This window comes from Lacerta agilis, chromosome 3 (genome assembly GCF_009819535.1).
Source record: "Lacerta agilis isolate rLacAgi1 chromosome 3, rLacAgi1.pri, whole genome shotgun sequence".
NCBI classification, from domain to species: Eukaryota; Metazoa; Chordata; class Lepidosauria; order Squamata; family Lacertidae; genus Lacerta; species Lacerta agilis.
Window position 1 is genome coordinate 21,302,541 of NC_046314.1, and position 18,566 is coordinate 21,321,106.

Consider the following 18,566-nt stretch of genomic DNA (forward strand, 5'->3'; position numbering starts at 1 on the left):
ACATGACATAAAGGTTGTGTCATCTTGACTTGCCAGTTACGAAAACTCTGGATTCTGACCGAGCAAGATGTGAAATAGCTTGTCTTATGTTGCTATCAAAAGGTATATGTGAAACACGTTAAGAAGTGAGAAGAAAAAACATTTCCATCAGGGTAAAGAAAAGGTTACTCTTATTTTCCAGCCGTATGGCTACAACCCATGCAAATGCTGTGGGCTATTTGTGGAGTGTGATTTGCTCATCCATGCGAGAAGCATATTGTCAGGAGGAAGAGTGCTAGATAGCACATATCTGAATGCTAACACTTTAGGATAATTCCATAGGACAGTGCTCAAAGGGAAGCTCGAATTATAACTTCTTAAAAGTATAACAAGAAAATATTTTTCACGCTACCGGAGCTGGTTCTGGGTTACTCAGATACTGCCTTGTCATCAATTGATGTACCTTTGCCTGTAAAAAAAATAAATTGGTTCTCTGAGGGTTAAATCCTATTGTGGGGTGGGGTGGGGGTGGGGGACAAACCAAAGGTGGTTTTCCCAGTTACTCACTGCCCTGCCAGACAGCTGCCAGCAGTCAGAACTGTGGGTGGAATAATGTCTTTGTACTTCTCTATCCTTCCTCTGGTTTTAAAAAAAACTAATTGTGCCCCATCAGAAACAATGGGGTGATAGATTGGATAGAGTGCTGCTGCTGCCAGGGGACAGGGAAGGCACAAGGTCTTGTCACACGCCGTTTTCAAACTTACAGACATCATCTGAACCAGGGCTGCAACAAGTTTCTCCTAGAGGCTCCTTACCTGTTCACGAAGTCCAAAGTTTTTATCTGCTGGGCTATCTCTTTGGGCTATTTCATACACTTGGCAGCACATATAAAAGTAAATGAACCCTACTTTGAAAGTGTTGCTTACTAGTCTGCTGCTACTACTACCACAGCTAAGAAAGAACTTTAATAGAAGTAGAGATGCTTGAAGTACTTGATTTATGTGAGTCGTTACACAAACTGAACTTGATTCACACTTCCTGGATGAAAGTGTAGATGGTTATTCTTTGTACTTTTCACTTCTTTAGATTTTCCAATGCGGTTCTTGGATTTTAAAGTGCACATTTTTAGATTAAACACGTGTAGATGTATTTGTTGTTTGAGAAAATATGTTCAAAAATGTGTTTGTTTTTTTACAGATCCCCCCAACCCCTCCAAAAAAATTTTAACTTTCAAAGGATTGCACTGCACCACTTTTGCATTTGAATTCACCTTGCATGTCCTAGGTGGCTTAATGCAGGTGGCGTTGTGGTCTAAACCACTGAGCCTCTTGGGCTTGCCTATCAGAAGGTCGGCAGTTTGAATCCCCATGACAGAGTGAGCTCCCGTTGCTCTGTCCCAGCTCCTGCCAACCTAGAAGTTCGAAAGCACGCCAGTGCAAGTAGATAAATAGGTACCACTGCAGCGGGAAGGTAAACGTCATTTCCGTGCGCTCTGCTTTCCGTAACGGTGTTCCGTTGCACCAGAAGCGGTTTAGTCATGCTGGCCACATGACCAGGAAAGCTGTCTGTGGACAAATGCCTGCTCCCTCAGCCTGAAAGCGAGATGAGCGCCACAACACCATAGTCACCTTTGACTGGATTTAACTGTCCAGGGGTTCTTTACCTTTCACCTAATGTTTAATATAAGACCCCATAAAGTTATTCCAACTTCCTTTCTTTATTCTAATTTTTCTTTTCTGGCTCTTGGCTGTGCATCATTTCACCAAGAAGCTTGGTATATTACAAGCAATCAGGTTCTACTAAAATTAAGAGTTCTAACCTTTCTGTAAAGTAAAGTACCTCAACTGTGCATGGCACTTCTCTCTGAAAATTGATTGTTTTTGCCTTTTCTTTTCAGCTGAATGTGGTGGACGTATTCACGCTGCTACTTCAGGCCGCATTCTGTCTCCTGGTTATCCAGCTCCATATGACAATAATCTTCATTGTACTTGGATTATAGAAGCAGACCCAGGGAGGACAATTAGGTATGCATGCAGTCTCAGCTATTAAATTTAGTATCATCCAAGTCATAGCACTATATGTTTGACCATCTGCATTATATATATATACCTCGTTCTTGTTTGCTCTTTTAAGGGGTAAATTGCAAGATTAAAAGATGCCTGATTCACAATATTTAACAAATTACTTCCAGAAATCATGAGCTGCCATTGGTTATATATGTATTGTAGGACCAAAAGGGACAACCTTTGATGTGCAAACATACTAGGATGTAAGCCTTACTGAACTCATTGGGACTTGTGAGTGAACATGCTTAGATCTGTATCGTAAATTTCTTTGTGAGCAGATAACAATAGAAATAGAATAGAAATACTTTATTGTCACTGTACCATGTTTACAGTGAGATTAAATGAGCCTCCCTCCCCCCAATCTCCCTGTCCTTGTTACACTCTATGTGCTGTCGTACAACCACCAACCCTGAACATCAGCTGCAATGTTGCTGTTTTCCATTCAGCAGCTTCACAGCCATGCGTAGAAGCTGTTCTTTAACCTGTTGGTGCGGCTTATCATGCTTCTATATCTCCTGCCCGAGGGCAGGATATTGATAAGGTGCTGGGCAGGGTGTGAGTCATCCCTGAGAATGTTCCTCCCTGATAAGCCCATCATATCAAAAGTAGCCATTAATGCTATTCTACCCATGCTTCATCTTTATTTTTGCCATGAAGTGGCAAAATAAATGAGAGCACAGGATCCCAACCTGTCACCTTTCATGGCATCTTATAGGATCTACTCTACTTATTAGAACTGGATCTAGTTTTAGCAATGAAAGTAACTATATTGGTCTCACTGAGCTAAACTGATCTGCAGAATCACATTGTAAGGGTTTCTCAGGAAGTAATTCACAAACCATTAGAGAACTCATTTCCACAGCAAGAAAACTGCCCATTCTTCAGGTGGAGGAGAGACAGATGAACCTATATAGCAGTGCAGATGCAATCTCTCAGGAATGATAGCATATTAGAATTTTTTTGTAATGCATTCTAACTGGAGTAAAATGAAAATCCTAATTCATTGTACTTTTAAGTATCATGTTTACTCTCAAATAGTTAATATTCTTACATAAATAGGCTGAAGTTTAACTGGGGAGGGAAACTGTTTGCTAAAATACTTTCCTTATACATATTCAGAGAAATTCATAATGTTTTTTCCCACACAATTTCATTTTCTTCTTCCTAGAATAGAAAGATAACTGTATTCCCCTAATACTAGACCAAAAGACACCCACTCAATCACGAGTGAATTCATTGCTCCATTTGCATTTTAATAGGAATGGCAAATGTGAAATTAATATAGAATGAAATAAGAAATTACAAACAACCATCTGTAGGTGGAAAACAGATTTAATATTTACTTATTAGCAGCCTTCGGAGTCAATATTTATTACAGCAAGTGGGAAAACGGCATTGAACTGTGACCATTTCCAATAAGTGTAGCTCTCTGGGCAGTGTTTTACACCATCACATGTAATGTTTAATGTTTTAAAAATGTGGATGGTGCTTCACCGTGTGGAAATGGTAACAAAATCTATGAAAGATCCTGACATGCTTATCAGCATAGTAGGCATTGTCATGCTTCAAGTGTATTCAGGTCTCCAAGGTCTGACTTATAATGTAACTGACATTGAATTTGATATGGGAAAAGGTAAAACAACCCACCAATATTCTTGTTTACTTGCAGTTGTGAATGTCTAATGTTAAGTGACGAGTGAGGCCCTGAACAAAGTGGCGTAATGAATGCAGTGTGCACATGTTCAGGGTTTCAGCCACTCTACCACACATACACACACCAAATTTTCATCCTCCTGCAGTCAGTATTTTGCGTCCACTGAACATGTTTGGTCCTCAGCAGTCTGCTTTGAGAGGGTGTAGGTTTGAACACACTGCTGCCCAATTCCATTGGGTTTCTGCACAGATTTCTGTGGGCAGCTCTAGGGACATTTAAAAATAGCTTCTTAGTGTGAACCAGGAATGGCCTTCCCAGTCAAGCAGGTGGTTGTCTCTTTTCATCTATGTGTCTCATCCTTTGTCTTTCTCCATGGCATTCCCTCTCCCACCTCGCCTTCAGTGCCACCATCTCAATAGTTTCCAGTCCATTGGCACTGAGCACACTTGGTCTTCATTGGGATATTTTTGGATCATTTCCGCCCTTTACAATTTATTTTATATTATTTTGTGCTTAAGTTTGTTGATTACATCCTCAGAAATAAAACATTCCTTCAGTAGTTCATTTTGAGCTGTGAATGTCCAATGTCAAGTAATGCTTCTGAATTTAAAGGAGGGGTTGTGGTGACCAGGCACTGAGAAATGAATTCCTAAATGTATGTTGGTTTTCTTTCTCTTCAAATTAACGCAGTCCTTTGCAACACTTTATTTCTGGGTTTAAAATAAGTTTTGGAATAAAGGAGATTTATGTTTTTTAATTTTTTTTGGGGGGGGGAAGCTAATTGATGCTACCAGCTTGTTTAATCTGGAAGAGGAATTAAACTGATGCAGTGTTCATCTAGCTAAGTTCAGACCTTTTCCCCCCCGCATCACATTTAGGATCTTCACAGTGCAAATGTGTTTGTGGCTACTTGGATGGCAATCCCATTGAGTTCAGTGGGGCATTCTCCTAAGTAACTGGGCATCAGTTGCCTGCATGTAAAACCAAATGTATTTTGTGGTTTTATATATTGCCGTGGGACCTCTGGTTATAGGGCAGTATATAAATTCAAACAATAATAATAACAACCAATTGCAATATAATCTCAGAGGTGGATTTAAGGGAGTATGACTGGATGGGTCACATGGGCCTCAGAACCTCAGGGCACTGCTGGGGGTGCTACAACTACAATGTATAATGGTAGGTGAGAGGGAAGGTGCCACATTTTGGTGTCACACAGGGTGCAAAGGTCAGCCACTGTATAAGCCAGTGTTATTGGGATATGTCTAGTGGCATCCGCATCTTGAGAATTGGCAATCAGTTCAGCAATGGTTCCAAATAAAAAAGCTGTAAGGAATGCTTTGATGGTGTTTCCTGCTTGGCAGGGGGTTGGAATGGATGGCCCTTGTGGTCTCTTCCAACTCTATGATTCTATGATTCTATCATGTGTTCTGGAGCTTGCATACATGTACCCCAGATATGTCTGGAGCTAACCAGAGAAGAATGCTGATAGACCAGGTTTTCTTCCTTTTTACTGGATGCATTTTGTAGCTTCATGTTAATTATTATAGCCACAATGAAACAAAGAAGATTCACACTTACGTTCATTCAAATAAATGGATTTAATCATGGTTAATTTATGTGTTGTTACATGCCTGTCAGACCTTAATCTGCCCTTTTTATTTAGCACCAAAGGTAGCCATGAATGACAAGTGTCTCACCTTCTTCTTTCCTTTGCAGTCTGCATTTTATTGTTTTTGACACTGAGGTGGCTCATGACATACTCAAAGTGTGGGATGGTCCCGTTGAAAGCAGTATTCTACTGAAAGAGTGGAGCGGCTCAGCTCTTCCTGAAGATATTTATAGTACTTTCAACTCCCTGACGTTGCAATTTGACAGTGACTTCTTCATTAGCAAATCAGGATTTTCTATCCAGTTTTCAAGTAGGTGGATTTGTTTAGTCCTTGAGTAAAATCGAGTTTTGGCCTTTCATGTTTTTGTTGCTAATAGCGTGGTCTGGTATGCCATCTTGAAAACAAGTTTCAGTCTGGTAAGAACCCAAAATCTATTGACTGTATGCTGAATTAGCTGACATCTGCTAGAAATATAAACAAACAGTTCCCCCAAATATTCTGCTTTATGCTTCTTGACAAATTGCATATTTCAATTTTGTATTCAAATGAAACAACCTTAACATACGTTGTAATATACAGGGGTGTGGTGTCTCAGATCAGATTTTACCTGGAAAACTTTGCTGTGCAAATTGCTGCATTTCACATCAAACACGGCATTTACTTGAATCATAAACATTTCATTCTTAAAGGGAAGCAAGCTGTGTCGAATAAGAAGCCACTGCTTCCATTCCGTGGTTCCCTGATACACTGAACCATTTCACTGATGACCGCAGCAGCACGGGAGCTGTTTCTGGCAGCGCTCATCCCATTGCTACTGTGGCAACATGTGAAAGGCTGGAAATGTTGGTGGGATCTCTCTCTCATTTTTTTTACCTAGTCAAGAAAGGGAGGGGAAAGGACTCACACAGTTGACCCTTTCCACATGGTTTTGGCCTTTCAAACATTTCCAGAGTGACAGAAAATAAAACCATTAGAAAGTGGCTCTTGAACTGCTACAGTAATTTATCATCATCAGTAGCAGTGCTGGATTTACATATAAGCTAAACAAGCTACAGCTGAGGACCCCACTCTCATGGGGGCCCCAAAAAAAACTAAAGAAAAAAAAACCCCTGGATGTACATTTCCAAAATATAAGATAAAAAAAACACAAATAAAATAAAACCTACATACAGCAACAGTGTTTTGTGTGGTGTAGGCTCCTAGGATGCAAGTAATGGGCCCTGCCTGCTAGCCTGCTCTGTAAAATACCACTGGTTTGCTGATTTCGATATATAGGGTGCCTACATTCTGCCTGTGCAAATGGCTTTAGATACGTATTATGTCCATAAATTACCATATAGCGACAATTTGTTCTCGACAAAGGACAGCTGGACATATAAAGGGCCACATTACCTTCAGTAGCTTAGGGCCTCATCAAACCTAAATCTGGCCCTGATCAGTAGCAACAGAATCTCTGCATGACACTGCAATCCATGAATTGTCTGGCACTGGCATTGCTGCACATACTGGCCTCATATTTAGCCAAAATAAACTTGCTAATTCAAAACAATGCCGGCCTTGTCCAGTATGGGGAAAGAAAAATGTTTGGGTTGGGTCAACAATTGCTAGGGGAAATGCAACTTGGACCTTCCTATGCCTCCACCTTTGCTGTTTACATTGTTCCTGTGCCTAGCAACTGTGCATTTTTGCAAAGGATCTATTGGCGAAGGATTCTTGAGTGATCTACTGGTGGTGGTAGTGGGGTGTGTGTGTGTAGACATGTCCAATCAGAACTTGATTGCATTTTGAACTGCAGAATTACCAGAGCTCTGACAAGCCTTTCATAGGATTCCTTGGGAGTCTTGAAGTAAAAATAGTCACTTTTATGAGAGGTAATGCTTATTTAAATGTTACCACAGTGGCATAATTGAGGACTGGATGTCATTGGCTCCGACCACATGGTTTGGTCATCTGTACATTACCAAAGCAGTGTGGGGGGAAAATTCGTCACATTGTTCTTCCCATACAGTTACAGTAACACAAAATGGCTTTTAATTTTGCTCTTATGAGTAATCTTCATGGCTTACAGCTTGGTTGCAGATGTTCACCATTTTTCAAAGATTAATTTTTATGTGCATAAATATATGCTACAGATTCCTATACATAAGTTTCCAACACACACACACACCCTGTTTTAATAAGTATGCTGATGGAGATGATTAATTGGATGAATGCAAATGTATTTTGCTCACAAAATGTTTGGACCCCATCAACAGTCCATTGTCTCACCAGCTCAGCACAGCATGTAAAACACCATGAGGACATGAACTGACTGGTGCGATTATGTTAATTGTAATCAGCCCTAACACTTTTCATTAAAACTTAATTACCATTTAATCATGCATAAAGGGATAGAAAATGGAGTTCAGTGTGCATCCCTGACCTTTACTTTGCAGGGTTAAATATATTTAAACTAGTTATTAGAAACTGGGGTTCCTAACTAAACATCTCCCATCAAGTCAGAGAAGTACTGGTATGTGTAAGAAGGTAGAGAATGAAATGCCTGTTAACTGAATAACCCATTTCCTTTAGCCACAGTAGACCTATGACCTTAAGAGTATCCAAGATCAGATTAATTAATTAGCAGACTTGGAGTTTGCTGACTTCTGCATCCCTGTTTATTTATTATATTATTTGCTGCCCTTCATCACCACTCATGTTGGGGCAGATGACAGCAATAAAGAATACAATAAGATGTTAGATACAGTTAAAACTGTAAAAATAATCAAGCATAATACAACAAAATGCAAAACAAAACACTTACCCTACTTCCCGACATTTCTAACAAAGTAGGTTATTTGTTGATGATGGCATTTATGACAATCAGCGAAAGAAAAGAAAAGAAATATTATCATCAGACTGCTAAAAATGTTTTATGTTCTCTACAATTATACAATATAGCACCTTAATTATACCAAGGCATTTGATACTCATAGATGCAAACAGTTAATCGGAGTGGTTTAGGAAACAGCAGGTTGAATGTATAGTTCCTTCTCTGTTTCCATTTACCTTGCTCCTGGGTTGAAACATCAGGTCTTGAGTAATTGTGGAGTGGGAGGAACATACTGAGAAATCATAATTGTTTATTACAGTTTGGTAAAGGTAAGAAATTAGGTTCAGTTTGCCTTTAATGTGAACTGACCTAATTCACACTTTCCCAAACAATACGTGAACTGAACACCCCTTGAAATTTTTGCTTCTCTCAATTTTACAATGCAGTTCTCTAACCAAATAATACGTACAAAACAACATAAAAGTGCATTACATTAGGTCAAACTGCTTGCAAAAATGTGTACATTAGGATAAATGCAGACTAAAATGCTGACAAATTTTCATGAGTATTTTTTTTAAAGTGTTTTCAAACTACTACTACTACTACTACTAATAATAATAATAATAATAATGTATTTATACCCCACCCATCTGGCTGGGGTTTCCCAGCCACTCTGGGTGGCTTCCAACAAAATATTAAAATACAATAGTCCTTCAAACATTAAAAGCTTCCCTAAACAAGGCTGCCTTCAGATGTCTTCTAAAAATCTGGTAGTTGTTTTTCTCTTTGACATCTGGTGGGAGGGCGTTCCACAGGGCGGGTGCCACTGCTGAGAAGGCCCTCTGCCTGGGTCCCTGTAACTTGGTTTATCGCAGCAAGGGACCCGCCAGAAGGCCCTCGGCACTGGACCTCAGTGTCCAGGCAGAACGATGGGGGTGGAGACGCTCCTTCAGGTAAAGTGCAGAAGTGCAGAGAAATGAACATAAGATTGGAAAATTGGGAACCTGAGAGGAGCCCAAATTGTCAGATATGTCTTCCCCCAGTTATTTCTTTTTTGTGAAGCAGGCATTATTAATTAATTGGTACAATACAATTGTTCTTGAAGTTCACACATCTAGAGAATTGCAATAGATCTGCAGTTATATTGATTATGCACACTTGGTACATAGGAGGGACAAAGCAGGTGATTTCTGCTCATGCAATGTGACTTCCCCTTCCTCTCTTCCCCCCTTTAGCCCCTCAACAATCCCTCAAGCTCTCTCTGGAAGTAGATTTTGAGGGCATGGGGAAAGGCTTCAAGAGGAAGAGGAGGAGAGGAGTGGAAGCCTGTTCTGTTCATGCACTCCACCATTAGATATAACCCAGAGTTTGCTGATGGGAAAGATGCCAGGCCATAGGAACAGCCTCTCTCCCCTGTGTCCTTCAGGAAATTAATGCATGACCATAATTTTGTTAGCCATTGTGACAGCAACAACCTAATCCCTGTAACAAAACCCCCTCAGCAGCCTTAGCGTTTGTAGCTGGAGTCAGTCAGGGACCTGCCCTCCCAGGCCAATTGGGAAAAGGCCTGCAAGGCAGGGAAGGACTCACTGCAGTGATGGTACAATACTTAAAAAGAAATGAAACCACACTTCTCCATTTCTTTTGGAGCATCTTAAAACTGGCTCGTTTAATATTTCTCTCTATGCTGTAGCGTAAGGGTTTTGCCCTCTCCTCCCCTTCCTCAGATGCATAAGTTTCTTCTTCAAAGTGTTACTTTTAAATAAATTGTTCTGTCACCGCACTGATTTCTCCACCCTCTTCTCACCCTGCACACCCACTAAATCTGTCCTGGAGTTCCCCCAATCTTCTGCAGCAGATTCAGGGAGCAGGCAGGGTGTGCATGGAGAGAGGAGAGGTGTAAAAAACAAACAAAAAACCTGCTGAGCAAGCAGAAATCCTTACTTTCATAGGTCTCATTAATGGAACACTTCCATGAAATCTTATGTCTGCCTATCAGTTATTGTGATTCCCCCCCCCATACTTTCATTTTTGTGAGGGTAGAGCCAAGACAGAGTGAAGCAGAATGGAGCAACTTTATTCAATATGCAGGTTCCTACATTCCCATCCTTAACCACATAAACCATTATGGGTGCTATTTGTAAGAGAGATCTGATATGGAAATATTATAAAACATCCCCTGTACAGGTAAAAGAAAAAAGAAGGAAGCATGAAAAATCAGAGAGTTTCAAAATTTGTCTGAAGTGTCAATGGGAAACTTGGTCTAAATTGACCTGTTTTCTTGATAATTTAAATCTGCTTTATTTCAGTTAACCCTCCTTGGTGTTAAAGTGGTTAGCTGTTGGCTTAGATGGATTGCCTTTGTTGGCTGAGCACTAAACGCTTGATACGCCTAAACCATTCTAGAAAGAATCAGAACCAAGCTGGAGCAGTCCCATGAATTGTGTTAGGTCCGTGGAGCTGGCAGCAGTTAATGAGCTGTACTATTGAAGGCTGCAGGCAAGTCTTAACACAATCAGTAGTGTGAAACTACTCCTAACAGTCTTGGTGGGTGGTTAGTCAACCAAGACTACTGTCAGTGCAACTGCCAGGCCAGAAGATTGATGATATCCTTGTGCGCTGTGCCTAGAGCTGGAGACCAACCACTCAGTCAGTAATCACCCACTACCAGGATCCCTCCAGCCTCCGGGGAAGTATCCTTGGCATGATAGGATAACTGTTCAACCCCACCCCACCCCAAGAATCCTCAGAACAATGTCCCCCCCCCCCTCGTCCCTCATTCTCCCTGACAGCAAGGAGTTATTATCCTGGAAGTGAGGTGTATCTAGATCTCAGTCGTCAACCTCCCTATTCCTATTAGCTTTTCCAAGTCTGCCATCTTGACCTAATGGGGGAAATACTTGTTCCCAGACAGCCTGGAGCTTATTGCACATCAGAAATAACCACAACTTCTGTTCAACAGGTAGATAGCTGTAGACAGACAGTGTGTAGCACAGGGGAGTCTCCACATCCCTATTGGAATTCTACCTACACCACTGTTTTGGATTGATTGAGTTTATTTATATATGCTGCTTTTCCACAATGAGCTGTGCCCAAAGCAGCTTACAGCAAACATTCAAAACATCGAAATACAGAGCACTGCAAATGCAAATATGCAAAATGCAGAACATGTCAGTACATTTTAAAATGCTGTGATTTAATTTAGATCATGGAAACGAGGGTCAGAGTGGTATGCCCTGACCTCCTTGCCCTGCTCCCTGCTGCTGAACTTGCACATCTACTTAACTCACCTTGTTCATTGGTGCTCTCTGTAGCTCCCCACACTAGGTTGCTCTTAATTTATATCCCTGGCTAGTTCCTTCCAGTCTAGATAATCAGTACTGTACTCTCCAGGAATGCCTGCAACTACTGTGCCATGACTTCCTCCAGTACCTTACCTAAAAAGGGTAGGGAATACTGACCAAGAGTTGCTGTGTGTCCATGAATCCAGGGTGGGATTCTAGAAGTAGGACAGCAGGTGATTCCAACTCATCTAAAGACACAATAACTACATTATGAACCCACCCAGTCTGCTCTCTGAATTTTGCTCTCTGGTTTTTATGTTTTCAGTTTTATGTGTGTCTGTTAAAAATAAACACAACAAATAAATATTTTCTACCTAAGATCAAGAGGCCAATGGCTTACTTACTATATCTTTGGTTAGTACCTTTATGCCAAAATACTGTTATAGATTTGTAGATTCCCTGTTTTCTCCAGGTTTCTGGGTTCCCTGCATCTCCCTAGATTCCTGGGTGTTGGGTTTTAATCAGTGTTTAGAGGAGGAAGGTAACAGACATTGAAATTAACAGTGTAAAAATATAGACAAGACCAGGTCATTAAGAGCAATTGACACCACAAATGCTGTCCTTCCTCTGGCCCTGAGTAGTGGGCAGGGGCAAAATAGTAGGGAGGGGGAGGTTGCCAGGGTTACAGGGTGTGTGATGTCACCACAGGAATATAGTGTCCTTTTGCAGGAGGTTTTTGGAAAGAGCATGAAGGAAGTTGGGACAGGTTGCATGTGGGACACCAGGAACATGGCTGGTTACAACTCAATATTGCTGAAGCTATGGGAGAAGCAACAGCAGACACTCATAGGGTATAAGGTTCTGCACTCCCCCTATAATGACTTGGGAGTACACATGTGTAAATAAAACTATATATCTTAAAGACACCACAGTCTCCACTATGTCTCATTCCAAACCCTGGTTAAGTGCCAAGACCCCTGGAATCCTGCACTGCTCAGCAGAGATTGGGATGGCCCACAACACATTACTTAACAGCCATCAGAAGAGAAGTGCTACACCTGTTCAAGAGTCTGTAATGGCCCAGATCTTATAATGGTAACATTATCACCAGACACGATAATGTGAAGCTTGATAAAAAGAGTAGGCAGAAGTGTGCAGCCCACATGGGCGAATGGGGCTTCAGATTATAATGATCATATCAGCTAACCAACTGGTCAGAAAGAGAGTCATGTTCCTACTTAAAGACATTCATTAAGGGACATGGAAGCTGAGAGAAAAGGGTAAACAAAGCAAATTAACAAATTCTTTTGATTGGATTAGCAATTTGGGAGCCGGCCACTGCTGTCGCTGAGTATGTCGCCGCCTCTCCTCGCTCCTCTAGGATGATCTTAAGCATCACTGGCTGCACATTGAGCACATTTGTCAGTTTCAAGAGCCACAGGACATAGTCTGGCAAAAAGACTGTTTCAGCAGCAGCATCTGTCTCTGCGTCTGCCTTGTTGGATTCCCGCTGACTGCCTGACGAGATGTAGGGACGTGGATCATGACTGTGGCAGGCTATGCTGTGTGCTCTTGCCAGGCCGCTGTGAGATATTTTCAAAATGATTTTTTTTTTCTGTGAATGGCATTTGTTTTGAATGAAAGTAATATTAGTATTCCCTCTTGAGTAGCCTCATTTGTATTAGCATTTCAGTTGTGGCAGGATGGAAGGGAAAGCCTCCCTTTCCAAGGTCTCTGTGAACTAAAGTACAATTTAGATGTTACCTGTGGCTCTCTATGGTTTCAGACATGGCGTTTCCCCAAGCCTACCTAGTGATGCCCCGGATTTGACCAGGGCTTTTTTGTATGCAAAGGAAGTGCTCTGCCACTTCTGTTGTGTTAACACCTGAAAGTTTAACATTAACTCTCACTCTGATGACTGCACACGGCAACTGCCCTAATACTACAGGATAATAGATTCAGGTAGGTAGTCATGTTGGTCTGACGCAGTCGAAATAAATAAAAAAATTGTCCAGTAGCACCTTAGAGACCAACTAAGTTTGTTCTGGGTATAAGCTTTTGTGTGCATGCACACTTCTTCAGATACCGTATATGCCATTACTGTAGGATAATGGCAATCATAGAGGAATATGTTTGGTGAGTTTGTATTGAACTGTGAAATGCCTAGGTACTTTTACCCTGCCTACAATCTGGACAGGGAAGTATAAAAGCACTCATTACAAATACATATAATTCTTACGAGTTAGTGGGGGATGAGGACCCCCCCCAAAAAGATCTGTGGGTGCCAATTTCCCCCTCTAGATTCTTGAGTGCTGGGGTTTAATCATACCTGACAGGCTGAGCTTATTTTCTACTAGACAGAAGGGCATAGGGGAGTGATGCCCTGCCATTAAGCCATCTACAAGATAAAAGACCCTACAAGTAACTGAGGAGAGTTTACCAGGGCAATGTGGGCATGATGTGGCACAGAGGGGTATTTTTTTTGGGGGGGCAATGTGTTCTGAGAACAAGAATGAGGAAGTGAGGAGAACTCCATGTGGTGCTGGCTGGAGGAGTCTGTACCAACAGACCAAGATCAAGACTAAGTATGAGTATCAGAACCATCATGTCGTGAGTTTACTTTTGCACAATCTATGCCAATGACAGTGACTTGCTGTGGCAAGAAGACTTAGTGATGTTATCTCTCTGACTTATGTGGTGATTTCAAATAGATGAGCGGGGTCACATGATGGGAATTCAGTGAAGGAATGCCTCTCCCTGTGGTGACATAATGTTTGCAGCAGCTCTAAGCCCTGCTGGGGAAATAAAGGATTGTCTCTGCTCATCCGGAAATTGAACTCCAAACCAGTTACGTTTCCATTATTTGGATTGCTGGGAATATGGTATTAAAGAGTCCCTGTTCTAGTCTTCCTGCTACCTTTTTATTCATAGCCCAGTTCTTCTCTGCAGTTATCACCACTACTTTAGCCAGTTGTGGAAATTTTGACCCGTTTCCCCAGGCATCTGACAGGGATGGTCACCATCTTGCAAAGAGGTACAGTGAGCCTTGGGATAAGCAGTAGTTAGGGATGCCACCATCCTCATTTTTCAGTTCAGCCCAAGAGTAATAATTCTTGGTACTTCAAAGGGAGAGGGGATCTGCTCTCGGCTGACATGTTCATTTGAATCACTCATTTCTGGTAACTAGTTACATGATAGTTTATGAAGCTTGTGGTGGAGAGCTTTTCTTTGCTTGAATATTGTCGCTGCATTATTTCTTTTATTTTAATAGTATTAAAAATAATAACATGCATTAACAACTTTCTGTCTGATTTGAAAATAGTCAGTTTAGAAAGGGGAAAAAATAAACATATCTAGCAGTTAAAATACTCAGCCATGATTTGGATACAGATTTCGCTTTCTACAGACACCAAAGCTCATTTTATCCACGGAAGGCTTTTGATATATAAGAGAAATATCACTGTGACTTAGTGACTTTTGTTGGCTCCAGATTCTCTCTTCAGACCTTTCCCACCAGACCTTCCACATTGACCAGGAAAATCTGAAGAGAGCTTGTAAGCATGTTTGGGTAACTGTACTTATAACCATTCCTGTTATTGGGAAATTTGGATGCAAGTATTAAAATCAATGTTTCAGATTTTGACTTACAGTGGTGCCTCACAAGACTAAATTAATTCATTCCGCGAGTCGTTTCGCATTGTGAAAATGTTTTCCCATAGGAATGTATTGAAATTTAATTCCCATAGGAATGCATTGAAATTTTCGTCTTGCGAAGCACGACCGTAGAAAAATTCGTCTTGCGCGTCACCTAAAAAATGGCAAAACCTTTTCGTCTAGCGAGTTTTTCGTTGTGCGAGGCATTCGTCTTGCAAGGTACCACTGTAAATTGAAGTCATGGTATGCAATATTCCCAGCAAAATGATTTAATTTCCATGTGATTAATAAATGAATGAATGAATTCTGAAATGTCATTTGGTTTTATTTTTTTACTTTGGGTGTGTTTTCTTCTTTAATGCATTCATAAAACCAAAGAACATTAGGTGTATCATTCTATTTGTTCTATTCCGAGAAATGGTGGTGAAGTTTAGATGACTGACAGCTGAAGTATTAAAGGGAATAAGAATGATTTTTGTAGGTTCGTTGTACAGAAAAAGTAAACCCTAATGTTATTTTCTAACCTTGCCATCATTACCCTTGGAAGGAAATTGGAAGGAAATTGGAACATGATCCATCACAGTGGGCAATTTCCTACAGAAGCAGTCATATACACAACTTTCCTGACACAACACACAAATAACAAAGAAATGTCTCTGTTACAAAACATGTAGTGAAATGCAAGGCTTTGAAACATTCATAATATGTATCTGAAACTTTGGTTTTCTTATTTTTTATTTGCAGCATCAGTTGCATCAACCTGTAATGATCCTGGAACTCCTCAGAATGGCAGCAGATATGGAGACAGCAGAGAACCTGGGGATGCCATCACCTTCCAGTGCGACCCAGGGTATCAGCTCCAAGGGCAGGATAAAATTACTTGTGTGCAGCTGAATAATCGGTTCTTTTGGCAACCTGATGCACCTACATGTATAGGTATTGAGATGGAATGTTAGGTTCTTTTTAAGGTTTTAATCTAAGATACCACTGCATTCTGGTATTCAAATTGGGTCATTCAGGGTGGTATAACACTTAATGCAGCAGACATGGTTGTGGTGGCTCAGACTGAAAATAGATTACTTTTTGTGTCCTTAAAGACTTGGGTATGTATTATTGAGAACCCTTTGAGCTAAAGTTTCCTAATGTTTGCATGAGATAGGACCATAGCGGCCAACTTTTCCCTTTTCTTGTGAGGAATCCTATTCAGAATAAGTGAATTTCCCTTAGAAAAGGGAAACGTTGACAGCTATGGATAGGACCTATGGGATTTACCTTAACTAAACTTCTAGATCTAGGTTTTCCAGATGCAGAAGATTAACAATTTTTGGTACCTTACTTCACCAAAAGCTGGGCCTATTGAACCTGCTGACAGAAGAGTATAGTGCTTTGTGTACGATAAACTACAGCTAGCTTTGTAATTAAATATGTTTGAATACATAAATACCATGAACTTGCACTTACATGACTTGTAGATGGGATGAAATATTACTGGTTCTCTGACAAATTTCCATTTATTCTGATGTAAATAAGGGTTGCAGTGTTTACTTACTTAATTGCTTAGTTTAATTAGGTTCAAGGGTGTCCTGATTCAGCAAGCAGCAGATGTATTGATTATAATGGAGTGATTAGTCAAGCAGCATAAACTTTATTTTACCTATATGCAAATTTACACAAATTTACATCTATCATTCAACTAAATTTATCCCAATTCCTTGAACTTTGATGCAGTTTTAAAGTAAACTCAAATGCTTGGGAAAATGTGTTCAGGAATGGTTTTTCTGGTTGGCTCAATTGTTAATCCTAGATCTAGATAAACTTTCACCACTGTTTGTAATGTAATTGTTCCCATGCGCTATAACATTAGCGCATGTGCAATGTGGTACTGCCCAGACAGATAACTAACTTGAAAAACAACAGTAATGTTCTGCCTTTGCACGGTATTCCAAATCATCTGCCCCTGCTATGCACCCTTAATAGAATGAGTTCAACCCTGGGGCATTTTCTGTGAGAAACATGCTTGAAGGAGTTTCACAGTTTTGCTGGGTAATTTGAAAAAGCAGAAGCTTTGTGATGGTGAACTGTTGGAAATTCGCTTTATAACCCCTAGGAGCAGCAATTTGGTTTGCCTTAACCACAGAAGTGGCTTGACAGGTGGGGTGGAGTCACTGTACCTGCTTACTGGGAAAGGGAGGAACCTGGCATCAGGGAGGTCAACGCGGTGCAAAAGCACTAGTGGAGCCAATCCAGCAATTCTGCTGGTTTGTTTACACCATGCCAACCTCTGCTCCTTTGCCCCTCCAAGCAGCAGCCTCCCCCCCACCCCCACTGAAATGCTAACATAGCAGCCTCCCCCCTACTTAATCTTGAGTGTGAACTAAATTTTTGGTTGTAGAAATGAAGAGGAAAGGCCAGACTTGCTAGTGTATCAGGAAGAAGCAATAATTAGAGCCAAATAGATGTGAAGTCAGCGGTGTGAATGTAATTAAGACTCACAATTCTGTAACTCAAATAGCGAGCTGGAAAAAAGAGAGAGACATTGTTCATACTTTTGTAAACCAAGAAAATCTTTCATAAAATAATAATAATGAGGGGGGGGGGGAAGCAGCCAAAGGAAAGCCACAGGACTGTGGGCCTGGAGACAGAATGTATTCTCTCTTTCCGTCATCACTCTCTGAAGCTGCTATTTGCATTTCAAGGGAAAACGCCACTGCAGCCAATGGAAGCAATGCCATCTCTAGTTCGACCTTTAGACAAGGGATGCAAAGCAGACTGATTAGCCTATTTGGTTTTCCTTTGTTTGTTGTTTGTTTTTTTATGCAAATAGTTCATTTAGGAGAGTCATTATGGCAAAGTACCATAAGTGTACTTTACTAAGAAGGATGACCTTGAGGATTATGCAGTTTAAAATGTTCATTATACTAAACATAACAGGACTTCAAGCCTCAGAGGTTCTATAAAGGCAGGATAAAATAGAGCATTTAAAATCCCTCACCAAGTATTACTCTTGTATGCTAGGGTAGCTGAGATTTTATAGCTCTTCTTTTTAGCATTCTGACTGTTGTCAAACAGACATTCATGTTTGTTTAATTTTTTATTTCACTTTTTTTTTTTGCTGCGTTCACATTTTATAACTTCTCTGAGAGCAGCTCTGTATTTTACCTCAGGCTGAGTCATCAGAAGATGTGGAAAAATTTTGAAGTCTTCACTAGAGTAATAACTTACAAAAGAGCTATTTTGTTAGTGTGATCTATTTTTAAACAAAGTAGCCGCCTGGGTTGATTACTATTGTTACTACAATGAGAATTATAGGTGTTCAGTACCACTGTTAACAAGACCTCTAATTTTAAGTGCATGATTGCAGATTTAGTTGCCTACCTGCCAGCACAGAATTACGCAATTGTTTTTTCCCCCCTGTTAGTGCCTGCCTGGGTACTTGGATTGGGAGACATCTTTTTTTAATCAAGTAAAGTGATTTCATTGGCTTTCTTTTGTCTAAAGAAAGAC

The 18,566-nt window shown here is 40.6% G+C and overlaps 1 protein-coding gene across 1 annotated transcript in view; it reads left to right on the forward strand.

Moving 5' to 3' along the window:
• Positions 1-18,566, forward strand: part of CSMD1 (CUB and Sushi multiple domains 1) — a 930,570-nt gene that overhangs the window by 762,849 nt on the left and 149,155 nt on the right. Inside the window, exons 25-27 of the mRNA XM_033142996.1 lie at positions 1,877-2,003; positions 5,419-5,621; positions 15,807-15,998. Of these exons, the coding sequence (XP_032998887.1) occupies positions 1,877-2,003; positions 5,419-5,621; positions 15,807-15,998 (522 nt within the window). The remainder of the gene's footprint in view (positions 1-1,876; positions 2,004-5,418; positions 5,622-15,806; positions 15,999-18,566) is intronic.